The sequence below is a fragment of the Galeopterus variegatus genome, unplaced genomic scaffold (assembly GCF_000696425.1).
Source record: "Galeopterus variegatus unplaced genomic scaffold, G_variegatus-3.0.2 Scaffold370, whole genome shotgun sequence".
In the NCBI taxonomy this organism is placed as follows: domain Eukaryota; kingdom Metazoa; phylum Chordata; class Mammalia; order Dermoptera; family Cynocephalidae; genus Galeopterus; species Galeopterus variegatus.
In genome coordinates, this window is record NW_007726481.1 from 236,879 (window position 1) to 261,756 (window position 24,878).

At 34.4% G+C, this 24,878-nt stretch overlaps 2 protein-coding genes and 1 pseudogene across 6 annotated transcripts in view; 2 read left to right on the forward strand and 1 right to left on the reverse strand.

The window, feature by feature from the left end:
* The window catches only part of LOC103586736 (conserved oligomeric Golgi complex subunit 5), a 190,207-nt gene extending 189,080 nt beyond the window's left edge, over positions 1–1,127 (forward strand). For both annotated transcript variants that reach the window (XM_008568048.1, XM_008568049.1), the window contains one exon: positions 311–1,127. In XM_008568048.1, coding sequence (XP_008566270.1) covers positions 311–425 — 115 coding nt within the window. In that variant the 3' untranslated portion in view covers positions 426–1,127. The remainder of the gene's footprint in view (positions 1–310) is intronic.
* Positions 1,128–1,351: 224 nt separating this feature from the next.
* The window catches only part of HBP1 (HMG-box transcription factor 1), a 32,739-nt gene continuing 9,212 nt past the window's right edge, over positions 1,352–24,878 (reverse strand). For 2 of the 4 annotated variants that reach the window (XM_008568050.1, XM_008568052.1), the window contains exons 2-11: positions 23,076–23,259; positions 20,607–20,835; positions 17,217–17,358; positions 16,757–16,868; positions 16,562–16,674; positions 13,573–13,729; positions 12,877–13,021; positions 7,229–7,546; positions 3,799–3,940; positions 1,352–2,555 (exon numbers count right to left, since the gene is read on the reverse strand). In XM_008568050.1, coding sequence (XP_008566272.1) covers positions 2,538–2,555; positions 3,799–3,940; positions 7,229–7,546; positions 12,877–13,021; positions 13,573–13,729; positions 16,562–16,674; positions 16,757–16,868; positions 17,217–17,358; positions 20,607–20,835; positions 23,076–23,259 — 1,560 coding nt within the window. In that variant the 3' untranslated portion in view covers positions 1,352–2,537. The remainder of the gene's footprint in view (positions 2,556–3,798; positions 3,941–7,228; positions 7,547–12,876; positions 13,022–13,572; positions 13,730–16,561; positions 16,675–16,756; positions 16,869–17,216; positions 17,359–20,606; positions 20,836–23,075; positions 23,260–24,878) is intronic. The other 2 variants (XM_008568051.1, XM_008568053.1) reach the window with 2 other exon arrangements.
* On the forward strand, positions 14,033–14,491 carry LOC103586737 (annotated as a pseudogene).

Consider the following 24,878-nt stretch of genomic DNA (forward strand, 5'->3'; position numbering starts at 1 on the left):
ACCCTATACCCCAGCACTCCTAAGCATCCCTTTCCAAGGTACAGCCTCTCCCGTGGGAGCTCTGTGAATAGGCACAGGCTGCCTGCGACTTTTCAGAAGCCTTTTCAATAGGGAGACCACTACATACGATGCAGACCAAAGACAGTTTGCACACTAAGTGTAGTCAACCATAGTAACACTACCAATAAATGTTTGAAGACTGTTGTTCACTTGGCGTATGGAACTGGGCATAGCGGTTCCAGAAATGGGCTTATTTCTAATTTTGATATATTGGTACCCTCTAATATTTTGACATTGTTTTTATTTTTAGGGGAGCCCTGGAAGCTTATGTTCAATCAGTGAGAAGTAGAGAAGGCAGAGAATTTGCACCAGTTTACCCCATAATGGTTCAGCTGCTTCAAAAAGCTACATCTGCTCTTCAGTAACAATGTGAAATCTTTGTTAATCTCTACCTTCCCTTAATCCAAAATTAGCACTTAAATAGATACTCTGAAAGACAGCCACTATCTACTGTTGTAGAATGTAACTGATTTTCCTATATTTCCTATTGATCTTTCTGTTTACCTCATTAGCACTTCTACTTTAAGTAGCATAAAATGTACTTTAAGTAGCATAAAATAGATTCATCATCACAACCTTTAAACTCCGTGGACCTGATTTTTCCAGAAAGATATTCAGCGCTTCCTCTTTCAGATTTTTTGTACAAAGCTAGCTAACATTTCTTTCCTATCACATAACTATGTCTTCTTATGGGTGCACACGAAGTCATCATTGCTTTTAAAGAGATAAGACCAAGTTATATAATAGGTACCCTGCTTATCCCAACCTGCCTCCTCCTCCCTCAGTAAATGTAGCCCTGTAGTTCCCAAATTTGGCTGCACATTCTTGTCACTGGGGGAGTTTTTAAAAATCTTGATGCCCAAAATGCACTCCACACTAATTAAGACATCTGGGAGTGGGAACCAGGGATCAGTTTTTTTTTTTTAAAAAAAACTATCCCCAAAGTGATTCCAATATGCAAAAGAGTTTGGGAACCGCTGGCATATTCCCAAAGCTAAGATTTAGGGTTAAGTGTTCTTGTTTAAGTATGTCATCCTGTATCTTCAAATAAACCAAGGCTTTCTTTATGCTTTGTCATTTTATTGAAAAGCAGACTTTGGGGACCATTTAACCTTGTAACAAAGATGTCAAGTTAAAAATAAAAATATTTTTTATTCAACAAAGAAAGATTCTCTACAAATAGTAAATAATGTGAATCCTTATTTTTTCATTGCCCTTGACCTGTTTTTAATTCAGCTTTTAAAATCCCATCAGCAACCTCCTAATTATAAAATCAAAAGTTTTCTTAGTGTTAAGAATTTACCTTACGTTTATTTTCCATTTCCTGAACCTGTTATTCTGACATCTCATACATAAAATTCAGTCAAGATCAATCAATCAGTAAAAGTCAGAAATAAACAACTTTTTTCATTTTATTTGAAATAATATACAAGAATATAGTGTGCAAAATTTAGGGGCAACATCATGAAGTGTAATGAACTGAAATCAATTTTACAGCTGTGATTCTTAACCAGAAACACCACTTGGTAAGTAACATGAAAAGCCATGATTGTAGTAGCTCAGAGCAAAAGCAGCTGTATTGCCAATGTATTTGCTCTAGTTTTAGACAGTTGGAGGAAAAGTAAAGTGCAAGTGTTGCACTGCAGTAAGTGCAAAGTCTGCCCCCACCATGGAGATAGGATGACAAAATATATGTCAGATATGTGGCTGAGGAGGTACAGAACACAAAGTTAAAAAATACAATGGTGTCGACTGTTAATAGCACCATTACAGTGACTATATCCCAATGCTATTAACTAACTTTAGCTTGGCCTGGGCTAGGTCTCCACTGGAAATAATGGATGGGTGCTGCCACCTGGTGCATAAATTCAGCATGCTCATGGTAACTGCAGCAGGTGGCTCTTCTTCTGCCGGGACACCACACCATCACCTGCCACATGTTCTGGTAGCCTCTTGGCACCGGCCAGTCTAGGAGCGCCTGTGTTTGGCACAGATGCTGGGCCATGTGGTGGTCACTCGAGGAAAGGCCAACTCCCAGCTTTTGCTTCATTCCATCATGTGTTCAATACAGATTAATAAGCAGTAAGGAGCCAATGTATAAAACAGCAGTTACATATTTTTAAATTCCCCTTTCATACAATTTAAAATAAAACATGTATATACGTCTCTCTTTCTACTGTACTTTAGCACCACAGGATATCAATTTTCAAGCCTATGTTACCTGATAGACATATATGAAGTTTGGAAGAAAAATAAGGCAATTTGGTTTACAATGTTGATAGTTTTAGCTTACTTAATGCTCTAATGGAGAAAGCAAATCCTCACTCATATTAATAAATCATTTCAAGACCCAATGCTATCAGTATCTCATGGTCACACAAATTCAGGATAAATAGTGAGACCTTGATCTTCTTAAGTCAATCCATCAAGAGTCAATGTTTATGCAAATATAGACTTAAGAAAATAAGCATCCTGGTTTAATGCTGTTGTGAGCCCTGTGGAAATAAAATGAAACTCAGTGAATGTTTACAAATCAATACACAGTAATTCTACATATGAAAACTAAGATTTGTAAGATGTTTATAAATTTACTATTAAAAGATTGCTTTCTCAAAGGTGATTTTGAAAGTTTGCTAACATCTGATGGCTTAAGCACCCACAAAATTTATAATAAGAGAGATGGACTAGGATGAACAGAAAAGAAAGGGCAGACAGGAAAAATCCTACCACATGAAATTCTAAATTAATAAAGAACTTCCAAAATCCAGTTCAGCCACTAGTTCATCTAATTATGATTTAAAAGAATTTTTTGAAAAATTTAAACGGATGTGACTTTCATGTTACTATAAAAAACTGGCTTAAATATATAATGAATTTAAAACATCTTAGCCCTCCTACTATAAACTACTGACATCTTCCCTTTTCTTTTTAATAATTCAAATTGAGCCCATTCTGTTCTATCACGTGAATTAATTTAAAAACACTGAACTAAGAGATGCTAGTCTAGTTAACAGAGAAATTATAACAACCAAGTCTATCCAAGATATTATTATGATGCAAATTTGTTTACCACCTTTCCTGGGCCTTTCTAGTTCTCCTCCTTGAGTTGTTTTTTTTTTTAATTTATAAGAAAACAAAATTTATTGTTTCAGAGGCTGGGAAGTCCAAAGTCCAGAGAACATATCTGGTGAGGGTCTTCTTTGGTGGTGGCTTTATAGCAATGCAGGGGTCTCACATGGCAGAAAATGACGGACCACTTGAGGTTTTTAATCTAGAAATTCTGTGCCAATGGCAGAAGTCCCCATGAAAGTTAGTTAATGTACCCTCACACCTCCATTCTCATTAGTCCCTCATCAATTAAAGAAAGGCTGTCAAGACCACCACAAATTAGAGAAATTTTCAGCTGGTGCTATTAATGGGTTAATAACACCCATCTTTCAACACAACTAGAAATACTACATCCCAAGATTATTTTTCCACTTCAACATTTAGGACAAACATTCTTTTTAAGTTTGCCTGAGATTTCTACTTTTTATGCAAAGTATAGTGGCACTTGATGAAAACAAAGGGAATCTTCTTTATATGATGATGTGAAAACATTATTAGGTTTTGAAGTATAAAAATGCTAAGAAATAGCATCAACACAACCTTTAAAGGTTGTAACAACTGCTCCAATATGCCAGTACACCTATGGGGAAAAGTGAAGATAATTTTAAACAATTACTTGTTGAAACATACTGAATTGGTTCTTTTCCTTTTCCAACAGTCAGGATTTAAACGTTTTTGTTCTTCAGCCAAAGCCTTCGCTTCTAATGTGTACATCCTTCTCTCTTCATTCTTCATTTTCTTCCACCTGTCACCAAGAATCACACTTATGGCTCTGTAAAATAAATATTTACACAGTGCTGAGGACAAGAATTTTTCATAAAACTCATGTCAAGTGCTGCTACTTCAGGAAGAAGTGTAAAATTTAAAAAAAAAAAAACCTTATCTAACATAGAGAGAAGGTCAGGGCTATTAATAGTCATTTCTAGTAAAATCCCAAGTCATATGGTCCATTTATCATAATCTTGACAGGTAAAGCCTCCTGGAATAGTGCCAATATTTCCAATTGTCAAAGGACATCTAAAATGACTAGAAATTGGATATTCAACAAAGCTTAAAGAAAAAAACTTTAAATATTTCAAAGAAAAGGTTTAAATTACCATTAGATCTATCCTGGTACATTGGTTTTTAAAAGATGTTTAAGATATAAAGGCAGACAATGATCAGCATAATATCAGCAACATAAAGTATTCAACTTGTATTAAAAGCTATTCTTATTTTATGTTTGTGCTCATAACCTATCAAATAGTTAAGATAAAGGTTTTTCACTCATGCAACCATAGTGAAAATGTGATGTTAACTATGCATGCCTTACTATTTGTCTCTTAAGATGAAACCAAGTAATAAACCTTAGGCATATTCATAGTTATCACTTGACAAAACTGGATTTGAGTCAAAGAGTAAGGAGAAGTCAAACTGATGGGATATATAACATGATAGAAATTTGAAGCTATTTTCCTATTTATACTTGTCACTCTAATACCAAACTTACTAAAATGGCTTCACCCAGGACACACAAACATAAGCAACTTTCTTTCTATGAAGAATATTTAACCTTTCATTTCATGACACACAAAATGGTTCTGGAATGATTGCACAAAGTACATACAAGTGATTTTATACTGACTGATATGGAAGCTAAAGAGACAGGCATCAGTGCTTCAGAAGAACAGTAACCACACCAAGTTCAACTAAAAAAAATTAAATACGTAGTAATTATATTTATCTTTATCTAAAAAGTCAATGCAATTAAACATTGTGTTGCATCTTCCTTTATTAAAAACCAATTTTTATAATCTTTAGGTTAAATTTACCAGTTAAACAAATCAATAAAAAATATTCACACACCCCTGTCTCAGTCTTTCAAAGTAACAATAAAAAATGTTTTTGAAGGGGGTGGTTATGTGACACTTGGGAAACACAAATGTATTCCTTCTTTTAAGTTAAAACGTGATGGATAATGAAATGTGCACAATGTTACAGACTATAATCTATATTCCCTTGCATAATAAATACAAATATTTAATAAAAAATAAATGCAAAGGTTATTTTTGCAGTAAATTTTACATCCATATTGACATTTATACCAACTTAAAATGAGCTATATGTCTGAACTATCTATTCTAGTTTCCATTCCCTCCCAATTTTCCCTCTAATAAGAATTTCTACTAGAACAAAGGGAAAAAACCCAAGTTAAAATTATATATGATTTATCCCATTCAATTTAGAGATAGGTACATCTGCCGTCCCTGGATATCAGATGCTTACAAATTCATCACATGCGAGCATTGCTAAAATGCAAAGAAAAAATAAGATTTATGAGCAGTAAGGGATATAACCTAATACAGGTTGAGTATCCCTTATCCAAAATGCTTGGGACTAGAAATGTTTTAGATTTTGGATTTTTTTTCAGATTTTGCAGTATCTGCAGAATACATACTGGTGAGCATCCCTAATCCAAAAATCCAAAATGCTCTAAAATACAAAACTTTTATGATGTTTAAAGGAAATGCTCCAATGAACATTTCCAAATTAGAGATGCTCAACTTGTATAGAGATTCTAAAAAAAAAGAATAGGGGGGAAAAAAAACCACATAAAGCTAAAATGAGATTTACACTCTTCTTATAATCAATCAGTATAGTCCTATTACCCAGAATTATAAATCCAGAATGCATCCTTGCTGACCCTCTCAACTGTTGGGGGAAAGAGACTTATCCATGTAGTAGAGGAACAAGACATGTAACTTTTTCTTAAAATGCCTTTAAATTCTGAAAGTATATTTTCTATGAGAACATCATATATTCATCACCAAAGAAGCAGACTTGTAAACTGAATTTTTAAAAACCAGTACATTTAAACCCACCTTTTTTACTGATAAAGAAATGGAAGATTAAAACTTAATTGCCCAAAGTCACACAAATGACTGATCCAAGACTTAAAAATTTCAAGTGTTGGGCTGGCCCATGGCTCATTCGGGAGAGTGCACTGCTGATAACACCAAGGCCACGGGTTTCGCCATATAGGGATGGCCAGTTAGCTCAGTGGCTGAGCGTGGTGCTGACAACACCAAGCCAAGGGTTAAGATCCCCTTACTGGTCATCTTTTAAAAAAAAATTTTTTTTCAACAGTGTTGTATGTAAAGGCCCTTAGAATTCTTAGGAATTTTACACTTAGGAATCTAAAGAAATAACCAAAAACTAGGACAAAACTATTCATTATAGTGTTACTTGTAATATTTTTGTAATGGAAATTGACTAAGAAATATATGTATCAACTCTCAGAGATGCATTTGAGGTAAGAAGCTTCTCTTTTTAAAATGTAAATACTTCAAACCTAAGTTCATAACTGAATTATTTTACGTGGATAATTAACTTTTCTCATGTTCTCAAGGGTAAAGGAAATAGTTTTGATCCTCAGGAAAACAGGAAGACTGGAAGAAGGTAGCTGTCATATACAAGTATAATAACTTGATTGGTTTGAGAGGGAGTGAGCAGGAGAGGAGGGTACAGGAAACAGAGGAAGAAGGACCCGAGTTAAATTTTTTATTCCTGGGCTCTACCGAGGACAACTCTAAGTTCAGCCTTTGACAAATCTGACAGCTTCCTACAAAATGCCAATGCCTGCACATCCCATAGCATGACTCAGTTATAAAGTACCTACATCATTGTGATCTCACACAAGGAAGTTCCTACAAAACTTTTCTATAAAGATGGAATTATTAATTATTAGAACTGTGTCCTCTAACAGATAAATGACATTTCATATTATTTTAAGAAAATAGAAAGAACTCAATAAAAGCTACTGAAGAATAGTAAGTTTACTTAACTATCCCAGTTACTGTGAACTGCACTGAAGTGTTAGCAGTTACTATAATCAGAATTATCACTATTTTAAGTGGTAGATTATCAGGTACAAAACTATGCTATCTACCCTATGTGAATCAATGTACAGTATATGCATGTATTGAAACATGCTATACAAATAAATGTACAAATATGTACAAATAAATGTTAAAAATTTTTTTTAAATAGAAAAAAAGAAAAGAATTATCACTATTTTTACCTGTTATCTTTCCCTGGATACATCTGAGTATATTCAACTCTGTATTTTTTGGCAAAAAGCATGAAGGCATTCATTGGTCTTTTGCACTTATTAGGAGAGGTGGCACTCACAGTCCCTGAGCTGTGGTTTTTGACAGCTTTAGCATACAAAGAATTGGAAGAGAGCTGTGATGATCCAGGTGAGCCACAGTTTTTACTGAATCCAGATCTTGCAAAGTCTTGACCACCAGGTCCTCCACAAGACAATGACGCACGACGCTGACGAGCCATACTACTTAACACATACACTGCAGAAGAATCCATAGGTGTGAAGTCATAGCTACAAAATTTAAAAACATTTATTACCAAGGTTTTAATTCAATTTACATTATCCAATTTCTTAACAACAGGGTTTTTTAAAAACAACCCTTAACATCTCACTGGAAATTTCAATGTATTTTCACCTACACAGTGTTACCAACACTACTTTTAACAACTTTTGCCATTGACAGTTGCTTGTAAGATGAAACCTTATGTGTGCATTGACTAAAATTATTAATTTTAAAAAAACCTCTGCAGATAATAGAAAAGCTTTTTTTAAAAAAAAAGACTTAAAGCCTCCCCAAAGGAATCTTTGGAGCGGTATACTTTATTCACAGCAAGTAACTCCTCCAGATCCCACACAACCCATTTATTCTTATTTTAGATGCACTTTTTGACAAATCTGACAATCTGATTCTTGGCCTTCAGGAGCCTACATCTAGAAAATTTAAATGGAGTGGCAGGCATATACCAGGCCAAAGGACTAAATACCACAGAAGACAAAAGGTTAGACAAGAGCAGTCAAAAGCTGTTAAATGCAGCTAAAGGAATGTAAAATATACAGTAATCTGGGTCATTTGTTTAGGTAAAAGGAGTCATACATACATCAGTCCCCCAAAAGACCATCCAGGTGTATAACAAAGCGTAATAACTTAAAAGTTCATGGTAAAAACCCTCCTTTTCCAGGGAAGGCCACGTTTTGTTCTGTATCTCCAGTTTACGCAGGCATGGAAATAAGCTATCCATATTATCCTCTCATCTCAACAAGCCTGCTTTGGAGAGTATCGTTATCCCCTTTTACATGAACAAACCAGCTGAGGAAGTAACATATCAGTCATCCAAGGCAACACTGCTAGGATCCAAATTCAATTTTTGTTTTCTAGGATTACAACTTTCATAAAATAATCTTAAGCCCCACACATATGTAATTTAGAAAAAATGACAAATTTTAAGCACTATAAATGAATGTGACACAAAATTATTAATCTCTACTGAAGGAAAATATTTAATTACAATTTAAAATACCAAAAGATAGCGTAAGCTAATTACTTAAATTTGAAAACTCCACCATCTAGTGGTACAAATACAACTATCATCTACTTCCATTATGAATATGACATCAATCACTTTGAAATATTCATTCACAGAATTCAGGATTTTGACATGACTGCAATATTAAAATACGACATAGAATATCTTTTTTTTTTTTTTTTAATCTTAACCTTTTGCTACACCACTTCAGGTAAGCATTTGCTCTCATCACTAAACCATCCATAGTTCCTCAAATGTGCCTTGTTTCACATCTCTACTTTTGTATATGCCATTCCGTAAGCTTAGAATGCTTTCCCACCTTCGTTGTCTAATCATTACTCTGAAAGGCAAACTCCACAGGAATGCAGTGCCCATTAACCATATCACATATATTAACTCATTTAATCCTCCTTCCAACATTCTCCCCATTTCACAGACTTTTTTAAAGAAGAGCCATAGAAAGGTTAACTTACCCAAGCTTCCACAGCAAATCTATTGCAGAGCCAGGATTTGAATCCAGGCAGTCCAGCTGCAGATCTCATGCTCCTACCAGACTCCACTGCCTCTCTATCAGCATGTGTCACACTAATCCACTTTCTTATCTAGACTGGAAGCAAAGCGGCATGCCCTTGTCTTAACTCATTTTTAAGTAATTCTGGAGAACATGGTAATGTAAAATTTTAGTTGGATGCAAATCTCAGCTCTGCCACTTAGTAGTAATATGACCTTGGACAAGTTAAGTAAACCATCTAAGCCTCAGTTTACTTTATCTGTAAAGTATTAGCTATAAAATAAAAATACATGCTATGCAGTATTGCTGAAAGAATAAGTGTGAAACACTTAGGGCAGAGGCTGTCACACAGTAGTACTCAATTAGAAGTATCTATTACTGCTTACTGAAGCAGCCTAGATTAGCAGATTACTAAATTTGGAATCTTTACAAGATGTAGGCTTGAAACTTTAATTCTGACACAAACTGGCTTTGTTTGGGGCATGTTCTTTAACCTCTCTCAGAGTTCTCTCCTCTGTAAAACGAGGATATAATCTACTAATAGGGTAATAAACATTACATAAGTTAACATATGTACAGTTCCCGGCACATAGTGGGCACTCAATTAAGTTTGTTAAATTATCATATTACTTGATAGAAATATCAACTTCACAAAGTCAAAAATGACTTTTAAACCTGCCTGGAACTGGCCAGTTAGCTCAGTTGGCTAAAGTGCAGCCTTGAAATACCAAGATCATTGGTTTGGATTCCCAAACCAACCAGCCGCCAAAAATAAACAAACTTGCCTGATACCTGGGAGGTTTGCCTCAATTCTCAATGTCTCAGAATGGGCTTCTTTAAATCATGCTCTCACTTGGAAAAGCTTCCTTTCTACAACAGAGCCTCAAATTGTGTTTAATAGCTCGTCAACTTATTGTTGACTTTTGGTTTTTACTAAGCTACAAACTTCTCAAATGTCCTTCCCCGTAAATCATGACCCAAGAGCTTTCCCCAAATCCCCAAGTGTACATGGGAATTTATTCTAGGGTTCCCCCTCAGACTAAGTGCTTCTTCCTTTCTTTCCCTTCTTGCCCTCCCTATGCCAGACATCTTCTCTTAACTCCTAAGTCATAATCTAATCCACCATGAAAATTTAGATAATTTCATGATTCTTAACTTTTTCATGGTTTCTCCTGGATGAAACTGCCCATTTTCACTACTATTCAGGGAGGGGAATGGAGGGCATTGCTATTATGTTGCAGTCACTCAACAGTAAAATGAGATCAATGACCAAGCTCATCTTGAGAGTGATTATTATTCAGTGGGAACAAGTGATGAGAACTTGCCATCTCAGATAAGCAGGAATTTGCTTTTGATTTAAAGAACAAAATTTTTCACTATGCAATATTTGATATATAAAAAAAGTATATAACGTATGCAAGTATGAAGCATACAAATAAATTTAAGTGAACCTTCGATCCAAATTAAGAACAGAACATTTCTAATATCACTGAAGTTCCACATTTGCCAACCCCAGAGATAACCACTCTCCTGAATGATTTATCATTCCCTTACTTTTTCAGTAATTTTATTATGAAAATAATATTCATAAATACAACATATAAATACTAACTACAGTAATATTAATTAAATTAATATGTTTGTCATATTAACATCCAATATATGACGTTTTGTTATAAAGAAAAGATTTAACATAGCAGGCCTGAGTGCTGTCCTTTCAAAGGTCTGTTTACAAAATTAACCCGACTGGCATCTAGAACTTGAATTTGGGGAGGGTTCCTATCATTCTCACAATAAGAATGGCTTGCTGTGCCTAAACTGTGTACGAACAGGATGGTTTACTCTGAACACCTGCTTTCCTTTTGGAAGCTTGGAATTTTGGTACATGTCAGGCAGAGGTATGTACTAACAAGCTTCTCTGGTAGACACACCTCACACATGTTATCATAACTCACTGCTAGGGGAATTAAGTATGTCCTGTGTGACTGCACTGGGAGAGGACCCCTGAAAGCCTGGCTTCTCCCAGACTTCATCCCATGTCTTTTCTCTTTCCTGATTTTGCTTTGTATCCTTTCATCATAATAAATCATAGCCATGGGGGAAAAAAAAGCACAGCCATGAGCACAACTACATGCTTAGTCTTATGAGTCCTCCTAGCGAATCATCGAACCTGGGGGTGGTCCTGAGGGACCCCTGACATAATTGTAAAATGTATATATTATACATAATATATAAAGCTTACATTTATTAGATATATTTATAAATTTATAGACTTATAGATTAGATATACTTCTAAAAAATGATTCCATTAAAAATTGAATCATTTATATTTCAGAGACTAATTTTTACTTAACATTGTTTTTAAAATTGACTGTTTTAAAATGTACACCTAAGATTCATTCATTTTCCACTGATAAAAAGAATTCCATTGTACGATTATAACAAAATTTATATATTCATTCTCCAGTTAATTGGCACTGATATTGTTTCCACATTTTTGCTATCATGTACAATACAGCTACAAACTTATTTATACATGTCCTTGAGTATATCTACGAGAATTTACTCCTCTAAAGTATATATAATGAGGAATGGAATTTCTGATATTCACCTTTACATGATAAAGCCAAATTTTCTACCAAAATTTTTCTATCAGGTTACATTCTCACCAAAACATAGGAGTTATCACTAATCTACATCCTAAGAATACTTAAAAATATCAGTCCTTAAAATTTTGTCTCATTTTCTACAGTTTTCAAAGAAGAGTATATTTATATATGAGGGATGTAATCAAACAGCACTTAGATTCCAATCTTGTAGCCACTTACCAAGCACATGGCCTGTGTAGGTCCTATGCTAGTTGCTTCTTAAATAACAGTCTCAGTTATTCTTATGATATATAAAATACATTAACTTTACATTTTATTACACTAAATTGACTGAAATAAAATCTACAGGCCAACAGGAACTCTTGAGAATTCTCTACTTAGTGCCCATACTTGCCTATGGATTTGATAATTATCTTAAAGAAAGAATCCCAGATATCTGCAATGCAGACTCTCTGGGTACCTTCTGGAAGTAGGCTGACCAACTGTCCCACTTGTCCAGGACTGTGAGTTTCCAGAGATGCTGGACTTTCAGTACTAAATCCAGAAAAGTCCCACAAAAATTGGGACAGTTGGTCATCCTTCTTGAGAGTCAGGACACACACATGGGTTCCTGTCCCATACTGCCAGTTAGTAGCAAGATTATCTCAAGAAAAACCACTTCCCTCTCTAAGTATTTCCAAATGTCAAGTTTTTGCTATTTTTACTGTTTGTTAAACCATGCAACTAATGCCCTTGGTCAAAATGAATATTAAACAAAGATACAGTTACCTGCCCCCCACCCCCCAAAAATATAGTTAACTACAAAAAACACTATTAATAAAAAATACTATTAATAGATTTATAGGTTGGTTAAAAACAACTGGCCAGATATAACAATTTTTCAAAATGTAACTATCAAAGCTGATCTTTATTAAACTCTTGGTCATATAACATGTGACATTCTTCCTAATTTAATTCTAAATGTTTTATTAACTCACTTTTCCAACACTCTACACAAAACTCCCCATTAGCTATTATTTTACTTTTAATTGCCTAATATTTTTCTTCTAATTATATACACTTTCCTCTAAGTAGTTCTTTTATAATTCTTAAATTTTAAAAGGTTTAACCTTCTAAGTATTTGACTTAACAATCATTAGGGAAATGAAGGGTAAACTTTAACAGAAAAAAAAAATGAAAGAATTAATCCAATATTACCTTTTAAAGGTATCAAAAACACCTGAATCATCAAAATTAATGGCATCAGGGTGTCCAGGAGGTAGACATACATCGCCAATATGAATTTCACAACATGGAATGCCATGCTGTACCACAGTCAAGCTTGGATAAAACGATGACCAACCTAAAGTTAAACCATAGTTGTATGAAGGATGAGGATTGACAGAAAGCACCCTAATTATATTACATCAGACATCTCATTTCCATATCTTAAAAATAAAAAATTATTACTTAAAATAAGTCCTAAGAGATTTTCTAAAACAAGTCATGTATCTTTGCAATAATGCAGTACTAGGTAAGTATTTCCTTTCAGCAATGTAAAAGCCCTCCAAAACTAGTTTAATTCAGCATTTTATGGATATGTAGATCTCTATCAATCAGCACTTCCTCCAATCTATAAGATAGTAAGTGATAAATGATGATGACTGAAACTATGAAATAGCCTCTGAATTATGATTAACATGGTATTATTGTAATATGGCTCTGAAGACTAATTCAGGTTTATAGCATATTTGGTAACTCTAAGCCAAAATGTGACTGCCAGAAAACTCCATTCCCAAACTATACCAAGATAACTGAGAGCTTATTATAGAATGCTATGTGAGTCTAAAAAATTTCTCATACTCATAGGATGTAGAGTTCTACCTGACTACCGCTAAGATAATAAAGCATTACCTTTATTTTTAACATAGAAAGGGTGGTCCAGCTTACACTCTACAGTAAGTAAACCATCTTCTACTGTACCAGGATCAAAAGTCAACTTCAGTACAGACTCGCCAAATGATACACTTTCTTCATGTGATAACAACTTTAGACCATCAGAACCAAAGCCCTGAAAATATATGCATAGAGTGAATGAACTGGAAATGTTCAATTCAACATACAGTGAAATTCCCATTACACGTAAGCCTTCATGGGAAAGGTAAAAATAACCAAGACAGGACCCCTGCCTTTAAAGAGCTTTCAACCCAGTAGTGAAGAAAGACACATAAATAACTAGAGTAGAATAAGCCCTTTAACTTGTATAAATAATGCTGACGGACTTTAATAAAGGAAGATACTCATTCCAAAAGAGAGAGTTGAGGGAGGACTTTCTACCCTTCTAAATTTCATTCTTGGCTTTCCCTCTCCCACAATCCCTCGCATTCTTCCTTTCTAACTTGGGCCCGGCAGGATGGCTCCTGCAAAGAAGGATGGCGAGAAGAAGGGCCATTCTGCTATCAACGAGGTGGTGACCCGAGGATACACCATCAACATTCACAAGCATATCCATGGAGTGTGTTTCAAGAAGCATGCCCCTTGGGCACTCAAAGAGATCCAGAAACTTGCCATGAAGGAGATGGGGACTCCAGATGTGCTCATTGATAACCAGGCTCAACAAAGCTGTCTGGACCAAAGGAATAAGGAATGTCCCATATTGTATCTGTGTGTGGTTGTCCAGAAAACATAAGGAGGATGAAGATTCACCAAAGAAGCTCTATATTTTCGTTACCTATGTACCTGTTACCACTTTCATAATTCTGCAGACAGTTAATGTGGATGAGAATTAACAGCTAAATGTCAAATAAAGTTAAAGAACAAAAAATAAATAAATAAAAAATAAGATAAATTTCATTCTTCTTTCAAATCTCAATATAAATCTCAGTTTTTAAATCTCATTTTAAAAGAAGAATGAGATTTAGAAGGGTAGAAGAACAACATGCCTTGCACCAGAAATAGTTGTAATTAACTACTTCTTTAAGGGGAGTGCTGAGTATTTTCTAAAAATTCAAGGTGAGTTCAGATTTGGGGCAAATAAGGTTGAAAAGGTGAGGCAAGTTAGTAAAGTGATCTTAAAGACAGGCAAAGTACTTAAACTTTTTGCTTAGAAGATATTGAGAAGTAAATAAAAGTATTTTTATTAATATGATTGTCAATTTTAAGATGACAATAATGACTGCAAAATAAGAAGGGACTTCTCAAATTCAGGTATGTGAATATATAATGAGAAAGACCCATTACAGTCCTGAATTGACAAGTGTAGTGGTGGTAGAACCAGACTAAATTTAAATCCCACAAATATTTACTAAGCATTTAGTACACACACACCAGGTGTGTACTGCCCTTACCCTTAAATTCACAGAAAAACAAATGAGACAAACATGTCAACAGCTAGCTACAGTATCCAGTCATTACTATACTAGTGCATGAACTACTGCATAAGAAAGAAGGATGACTATTAAAAATCTTTGCTAACAGAATCAATTGAATATGAAGGGAGAAAAGGGAATAGTGAAAGATAACTTCATGGTTTTGAATCTAGTGATCAAGAAGGATAATAGTAACTTACAAGAACAGTGAACAAGTAAGCCAGGAAGGGGAAGAAAAGGGTGAGTGCTGTTTTGGTAACACTGAGCTGAGTCTGAAGAACACATAGATCATCATGTAGAGATGTCTAACATGTGGTTGGAAATGTGCAGGTGAAGGCTACAGACATACATACATCTGTAAATAACTGAATTACAGAACCCTCTAATTCTTAGAGCTACACAAGAACTTAAAACTAATCCAATCCCATTTTATAGATCAGGAAACCAACGCCCAGAGTGTTTTAACAATCTGCCAAGGGTCAGTCACACAAACAGTTGGCTGGAACTAGAGCTAGAAAGAGAGCCTAGGTTTCCTAACTCCAAGTCCAGAGTGCTTTCTACAGGACACTATGGAGGTGCTGCTGACATTATCAGCAGAGGAACTGGTGACAAGAGAGTGAAGAGGGGCAGAACTGTGGATTATATTCAACATCGTGGGCAGACAACCAGCCAACCAAAAAGACTGAGAATAGGGGCATTGCCATGCTACACAAATCAAGAGAAGATGATGTCAGGAACTAATCCAATGTGTCAAATGTTGCATGGATGTCAAACAGAACAAACAGAAGTCTCTAGTCCTAGAAATTCAAATAAAGCTAGTAACCTTTGAGACAATTTCAGTAGAGTAGTAGAGGCCAAAGTCAGATTACTGTGGATGTTACTAGAACAAAGAGTAACAGTGGGGTGGGGGTGGGGGTGGGAATTGAAGGCAGCCAAGTCAAAACTTTTTTTTCTCAAGAGACTCAATAGCAGGAGATAGCAGGATGAAAAGGAATTTTAAACAAGCACACTTCACATGCCCATTTTGTCTACCTAAGTGGAGATGGAAAAATTAAAGATTTCAAAATGAAAGGTGTCAACTTACATTTATCCTATATATTGCTCACTACTGCTTTTGCTTATCAACTTAGAAAATACTACTGTTTTATAGAGTCATTTAAAAAGTAATATAATCAACTCTGAATTATCTACAGGGGAATTAACCACTTTGTAGATTACCTAAGACGAGGCTTTGGTTAGTTTATTTACTCATTATTTATTTAATGCCAGTTTAGTTTTCCCCAACATAATACGTATAAAACACAAAAAGTGTTGAGAAATCTACTCTTTTTCCCAACCAAGAAAGCATAATTAAAAATGTAAACCTAAATCATTGCTCTTCTCCATCAGACTAAACAACTGGTCACAAAACCTATACCTAAAACATAAGATGTCATTTAAATATGAAAGTAAATGGAGAATGTTTCTACAGATTAACAATAAACATTGTTTCATTTTGAAAGAGTCTGAAAAATTTTAAAGAATTTTAAGTCAACCTTGTGAGTGCCCATTTGAAGATCTTCCTCATTATCACAGCCTTCAGCTCTAGCAAAATCTTCAACATCCTGCCATTCCTTATTGCTTCCCTTATGAAAGCACAGTCGTGTGCCTAAAGTTTAAGCAGAAAACAAATATTAGATATATGACTAGTGTGCTACACAAGCTATAAAAAAACTGAAGAATTTTTTTACCTTTCAAAAAACAGTGCCAAACAGTTGAAGGCCAGGAATTGCACCATCCCAAATCATCATCATCTGACAGGGAGGACATGCAGAAAATGCCAGATTCTGACTCACTATTTGCCTATGGAGCAAAATATTATAAACTTCTAAATTTTTAAAATATATCTTTTAATACCTGCTTGCACCTCTTCTTAGTAGGTATCTCAATCATATAAATCTAGGGAAAAACACAATGCTTTCAACAACTGAAGTTTTTGAAGTTTTAGTTAAGGGCACATTGCCATTTGTAACAAACTTTCCTAACAGTTAATAGAGCTGTATATAAAATTGAATCCAGATTCCTAACAGAACAATGCAAAATACTATTTTCCATCTGTATATGCTTCAAAAGAATTTCTTAGACAAAGAAAGTTAACGTATTCAACTGTTGTGCAAACATCGTTAAGTTTAACCTCATGAATAAACTAACCCTTTCATGTCTTACTGGTGTTTCCTCCTTCCAGTGGTGATGAGGGAAGGCTGGCTCACTCTTGGAAGAGGAGGACACTGGTGGAGGGCGTGCATAGGAATGTAAACTTTTGCTAGTAGCTATGATGTGTACAGGAGATGATCTAAAATAGAACAGAAGTTTTGTAAAGTAAAACTTTTCCTTTGAAGAAAAGAGCTTCATATTCAAAATGCCACTGTTATTACATATAAGAAACCATCATAAACATTAGTAAAGACAGCAAGACCTCATTTATAATATGCTGTTCCTTAACTCAACTTCTTACCCAAACCTTCCTCACACATTTCAAACACGATTTTTTCCGATTTGACAATGTATTTTAATTTATTTTCCTTTATTTCCAGTTTCATTTATTAATCCTATTCAATTTTATATCAATACACATAAATGTGCATATTTCCATTCATGAAGGATAATACCACCTTTGCAGGACTCCCCACCCATTTCTTTCTTCTACTTTGATGCACTCAATAAGTCTGAATATAGACAGAACATCTAAGCTTAATGTGACTAACACAACTTTTTATCTACCAATCACATACCACTGGGCAGATACAATGAACTGCCTTAAGCAAAAATGCTTAAACTTATTACTGCTGAAAGCAGCCTATTTGTTACTCCTTGTAATTTCTTTTCTTTTCTTTTTTTTTTTTTTAAAGATGACCGGTAAGGGGATCTTAACCCTTGACTTGGTGTTGTCAGCACCACGCTCAGCCAGTGAGCAAACCGGCCATCCCTATATGGGATCTGAACCCGGGGCCTTGGTGTTATCAGCACCGCACTCTCCCGAGTGAGCCACGGGCTGGCCCTACTCCTTGTAATTTCTAATACAAACTTGTTGAAAAGCAACTACACATAAGGTCTAGTTATTTTCTGCCGAGGATCACTTTAAAAAAAAAAAACCTTATCCCTTCCCCCTATTCTTCCTTCAAAAGTCTCTTTACCGGGCAGTGCTCCCTTTAGAGTACTGTAGCTCCCAAGAATGTATTAACATCCTTCCCTCACAAACAGGCCAGATATTCATGGGTGGGTTAACAGTAAGAAACAAGCCTATAAAGGATGATTAGTAATGTATGCAGACTCAAGAGTTTGAAAAGGAAGTAAAGAAGAAGACAGCAAAGTTTAGGAGAGGGAAAGCCATCTGAAAGTCACAAATCAGAACAATTCTCTGAGATGCCAAATAGGGATTTGGTCCTTAACAGAAAAAAAAGTTCATGCCTGTCTGTACTAATCCTCTTTTAAAAAGGGGGAGAAAGGACATTGTTCCAATTCTTCCCTTATTTCCTGAGAAATTTTATTAGCCCCTCAATTTTTATTTTTTATTTTATTAACATATTTTCATTACACCTTTGCAGCCCGAATTATGTTTATATGAGGATCTATGAAACTATACTTTGCTTTCATGTTCACATCACTCCTTAAATAAAAAGCCTTTCAAATATCTGTGCATTTTAGCATATGCTCCAATTTTGGATTTCAAATTACATACTGAAAGTTTCACCTTTGCCCAACTTCTTCCTTTTATTGCACAGTTAGATATATATATATATGAAGTATCAGAAAACTGCCAAACTGCTTAAAAATTCTTTTTGTTCACCCATGACTTGATGAGTAATGAAAGTTTTAGCAGTTCTTCTGTTTACCGTTTAAAACAGAAGTAACAAATGCAATGTTCTAAAATATACACAGCCTAAATGTTTTGTGAAAATGAACATACTAAACATGTCTAAACACTAATACCATCAGTCTTCTCATCTCTCTATCTACGCAGGAATAATATAAATTTTACTTGTCCTCAGCCTCTGCATACTATAGTTATGACCTGAGACATCCAAGGCCCAATAACTAACATAGTTTAACACTCTACAAAAAGTTGCAAAAAAAGCCACTGACAGTGTTAGAATGCAGGAAGGACAGCAGTATGTAATCCTTCTATGCTAAGAAAAGCAAAGAAAATGCTGCAGAGAATAAAATTACATTCTTCTGAGGTTTTACTCACTTTCCATGAACTATATTATTAATCCTCATAACTTTGCTGTGAAAAATGAAAAGTATTATCTCTAAACTAGAAACAGAGGGGGAAAAGACCAATAGTTAAACTGGGCTTTTTTAAAACTGTAAAATAATTTTTAGCTTCTTGACTATTAAAATTACCATGAAAACTAGGACTATTAAGAAAATAACACTGTGAAAGAGAAGTTTTTTCCTGTAAAGTTTACATGGATTTAAACTGAAGTTAACTAAATTGAATTTGCTCTAATCAAGACCAATATGCTGCCAAATAGAAGAAAAGCAGTATAACTTAGTGGGTTGAAAGAAAACTGAGATTTCATACCTAAGTTTATTCTTTGGCAAAGCATTACACTAACTTAGGACCACTACCAAAATTCAGAGTTTTTACTACATCATCAAGTATGAACACTGGTGTATCAGTTTTCACCCACAGGAGTGCAAACCTGGGCCTTTTTCTCTCTTACAAACTATCACGTGTCCATGTCTTTTTAGGGATAAATAATGAAATGTCCCTAGGAATATTAGTTGGAAGCTTCCATAATTTCACAGCACAAAAACTGATTTTCCTAAACTCTGGTTTGGATATATGAAACAGTGATTTTTACCAACGGGAGTCTAGTTTTATAAATTCAAGATTTTAATATTAGCAAATTTTAGAATTAGCAAACAAATAACAAAAGGCCACACACGCTGTGGAAAATATAAACCTAGCCCAAAAGAAATCAAACTTGAGGTTGACAGAAGTTTAAAATATAATGTTTATTATAACTATGGTTCTTTAAACAAATACAACTTTCATTTATTTCTATAAGCAGAAATGCATAGTAAAAGTATTTCTCAGTCTAATTTACTTTTTGATGACTTTTAAACATTTATAAGTATTTTTTACTCTGTTCCCATATCACCTTTATCTAACTCTCAAAATATGAAATCATGGTATTAAGTGAAATAAATCTTTGATCATTGTAAGACAAGGAGCTTAATTCTAATGATTTCACCTAAATTCTAATTTAATTGTCCACTAGATGGTTAATAGCATTTTACTTTTAAAACTAGAAAAACTTTGGGCCGGCCCGGTGGCGCACTCGGTAGAGTGCGGCGCTTGGGAGCGCAGTGGCGCTCCCGCCGAGGGTTTGGATCCCATATAGAGACCGGTCCGCTCACTGGTTGAGCGCGGTGCGGGCGCGACACAGAGGGTTGCGATCCCGTTACCGGTCACGAAAAAAGACAAAAAGGAAAAAAAAAAAAAAAAAAAAACAGAAAAACTTTAAATAATAGCTTTTTGTAATGATAGAAGTTGATAGAAGTTTTAAATAGAAATATAATCAATGATCCTACCTGTTGTAAAATGAGCACTGCATAAGTGGACTTTGTGGACTGGTGGCAATATTTGCTAATTCTGTTAGCCAATCCACCTCATTTTCACGGTAAGTATTTTCTGATATGTCTGAGGTATTTTGGTTCCAAGATGGTCTTGAATATTCTTGATGTGAAACATCTGAATTTAGCTGGTACATGGCAGATTGGGTAGGATCACTTTGAACAGCCTGAAGTTCAGGAAGGTCATCTGCAAATAAGCACACTCAAAATTACAAAAAGGAAATTACTAATACAAGAAACAGTATTAAATTGCAGTTGGAAGAGAAGTCCTCAAATTTAGCTAACTGATTTTGTGAGGAAAATCCTAAGCGCAAAATGAAATTCAAAATGTTTTCTTGAATGAAACAACTTTCAACTTAAAAATGAGACCTTGTACATTTACAGGTCAACAGAGCCTAACAGAAAAAGTTAACCCAGCAAATAAATGTAAATGTAGTAATGACTTCACTATCTAAACTATGTAATTACCACAACTGTTCACACACTGGAAAAACAAGGTTCAGTCTGTGTTTTCTGCTAACCCCCACCCCAGCTTTTTGTGCCTCACCTGGGACAGATCCATATGCCACTGAGATATTTTTACATTAACATGTTAATGAGGAAAAAGGAATTCTATGTGTGCATATATGTACTTATTATTTACATACTTTATTAACCTGATATACAGAATACTGCAACAACTCGCAAAAATGAGAATATAGATCACAGTATAAATTTTTAGGTACCACTTACACAACTCTTTGTTAAAGTATTTATTTTTACTAAGAAATCCTGGAACCAGTAATATTTGTTGGTTATTTTTTCCTGTAAGTGCTTTCCCAAAACATAGCTCATGATAGACTTTCTGCTTCCCATGAGAGAAGACAAGAAATACTACTCAAACACTATGAACACTACAAGTTGGTGTGGACATGAGTGGTACTTGGGTAGTATTTTTAGTCTTCTGTCTTGAGGAACTGAAAGTCTATAAATTATAAAAAAAATAAATTATAAAAATTAAATATAAAAATTATATAATTTTAAAATTATATAAAATTATAAAATCAAATTATAAAATTTAAAAAATCAAATTATAAAAAATAAATAAATAAAGGAGGGGGGAAAAAAAAGTCTTGCAGACCTTAAAAAAACACCTCCTTTCTGTGAAATACATACCTTACAAACTCTACAGATCCACTGGGTTCCTTAAATATGCAAGTCAAGAAAATTTCTAGTATCCTAAATGTCACCATAAAAGTATATATAATTTCTATTCAAGCAAATATTCCAGAATAGTCTACTAAAACTGAAATGTCTCAATTAAAAGTACTGATTCAGGATATCTATTCACAAAACTGACTAGAAGATATCTCCACTCATGAAGCAACCAAAGAGTTCCAAAGCACCACCCTAATTTAAGAAAATTCTACCCACAATTCTCATGCTGATGTGGCTGCATCCCTTCCTTCATTGCCAAGACTCTTCCTTTAACCACCATTTCTTTATTTAGTGTAAAGGGTTCATTTCTTTCAAGTTCAGAAAATTAAGTACTTTTAAATGAAGTCATAGGTAGAAAGGGGCAAGTTTTTGACTCCCCCAAGTTCCTAATTTCCTCAGAAAACCTAAAATGTGATGGTGGAGAATCAACTACCTGATCAAAATGGTATTCCTTGCTCAACAGTAACCACTGCCCAATGAACAGCAGGGCCCAGAAAATCTTTGGCATACAACAGGTTATGTCCCAAAACTTTCAGGATCTCCAAATTCCCAAACATTAGTGTAATACATAATCTCCTCCATTTCACCATTTGTAAAATGAGGATAGTCATATCTCCTACTCAGGGTTTTTATGCACATTAAGGAAAACTGCATATTAACTGGGGACAAAGCCAAGCTGAGAAGCCAAGGTCACTCATTAGCTATTTACTCTTGAACACCAGCCTCATTCAAAATCCTACCTCAACAAACCTATACATGTCTACACGTCACATCTCTGGAACAGCTCAGCAACAGTGACAACTACAAATATCAGATCCTCAAGTTTCAAGAGTCCACTGTAATTTCTCCATCATACCAAAAAATTAGCCATGAAGAGTGGTTAAGCATAATTGTACTGAGATCACTGGGAGGATGTTTCAAAAGTAACATCTTTTGAAAAGCCTCACAGCAGGGTTTTCTCTGGTGTTTAATATTAATAGTCCAATCTTTACACAAATTAAAGCAGTTTAATAATTTGAAAATGAGTCTCTGTGATAACCATGAATAGCCCAAACTCATGTTAGTTTAAGTAATATTTTTAAAGCAATAAAAGGAGAATGTTGAAAATTCCTGATATACAAAAACTTCACATATGTTTTTAGCCAGTCATGGTAAGTGGGGAAGCTGGCAAAATATAAAAATTAATCTGAATCTTGGTGAGATTCCTAAATAACTTTTAATTTTGTTTACCAAGCTCCATGTGCTCATCACAGGAGTTATATCCAGGTGAGGATGGCAAATTCTCATTACACTGTAGCAACTCCAATGAGTCATTCATTCCTGAAGCTCTCTTGTCCATTACCAGCAGGAGTTTCTGTACTGCATTAGGCATCTGATTTGTCTTCACTTCCCACACCATGTTATGGTGCTCCGACTTAAAATAAAAATAATATAAGAAAAAATGTCAAGTCATGCAATTTGGAGACTACGTAAGAATAAAATCAATCAGAGACATCACAGTTTTGCATTTTTAACTTAACCGTACATTGCCATTTCTATCTCCTTCAAATCCTTTACACCAGGATGATTCCTTAATATCTTGGCCTACAACTATGTACTCAGCATTAAATTATGCCTAAATCCCAAAGGATTAATATCTTGAATTTATAAAAGCCTTTTCTGCTAAAGAGTAATAGCAGAGTTATATATACTTTTATTTTTTTGACCCAATTAACTTTCCTTTCTGATGAAAATAGAGACTAATGAAACTTTTTTTTCACTTGTACCTTCAAATTCAAAAGAAAATTAACAAACTTTCCTCAATTAGTTCTATTTTTTTCTTTTTTGCAGATTCTATTTTAATATCTCTGTTTATCAACTGTGTTTATTATTTTGCTTCCTCATATTCTGAATGTGAATTTTAACACACAAAGAAAATTACATTCTTTGAAGAACATTTAAGAAAGTTTCTTAAAATGGCCACATATTCTCATAAAAATAAAAATGTTCTTATGTTTTCTCAATGACAGTTTGGGTCCTAACCATAACAAGAAGAAACCTGTCATTCTGAGTAGACTATTACTTCTAGGAAGATGAATAGTAATTACGGGAAATATAGCAAAATAAGTAGTAAATCTACCTTCATCTCAAACCTACAAAATTATCACAGGAAGAAAATATAAATTAAGTAATTTCTCAGCAATGTCCAGCAACTAAGTTTTGTTAGGAAATGTGGTTATACCTTCTATACTCCAGCCTTCGGACAATGATCAAATTAGTTAGTTAACATGAGTGACAACAGCAGAAAGATTTCTTGATTTCTTAGGCTCTTCTCCAAATTCCATTTTAATAAAAAGGTCTAATGAGCTAATATGAAATACACAAAAAATTCTGACTTTTTAAACAATATACAGTTCTTCCTCAAAATAAAAAAAACAAAATATACTGCTGTTAAGAGTCACTAAAAGTCAAGTACCCCAGTCCAGGCTCATCAAAAATGCAGTGAAAAGATGTTAATATTTATACCAGAGCTTTCTAAGCCATGATATAATCACCAATAAATACTGGTGACACTGATAAATATTGTTCTACAAAGGCTTCTTGATGATGTTTTTGATTATAAAATACGTTTTCCTGACTATAAAATATACAGTATCACTGCACACACACATAAAAGCATTTTTAAAAAAGGAATATAATGATTCCTTCTAACCCCACTAATCAGATTTAGATACTATGAATATTTTGGGGTATTACAATACAATCTCTTTTTACATGCACAAATATGCACAATCATATTTTTTCTTCACACTTCATATTATATATAGTTGATACCTTTTTCCTTTACATAAGTTCATAAGCATTTTACAAGTCATTAATGTTTTTTCAAAGACCTAAGTAATATACATGATAAGGTTGTCCCAAAAGTCGCTTACCGCTCCTACTGCTGAACATGTTATTCCCAGTTTTCTCTCTCCTCTATAAACAACACTGGATTTTTTTTTTTTTTTTTTTTTTTTTTCTTTTTTAGACTGGCCCCCCCCCCCCCCCCCC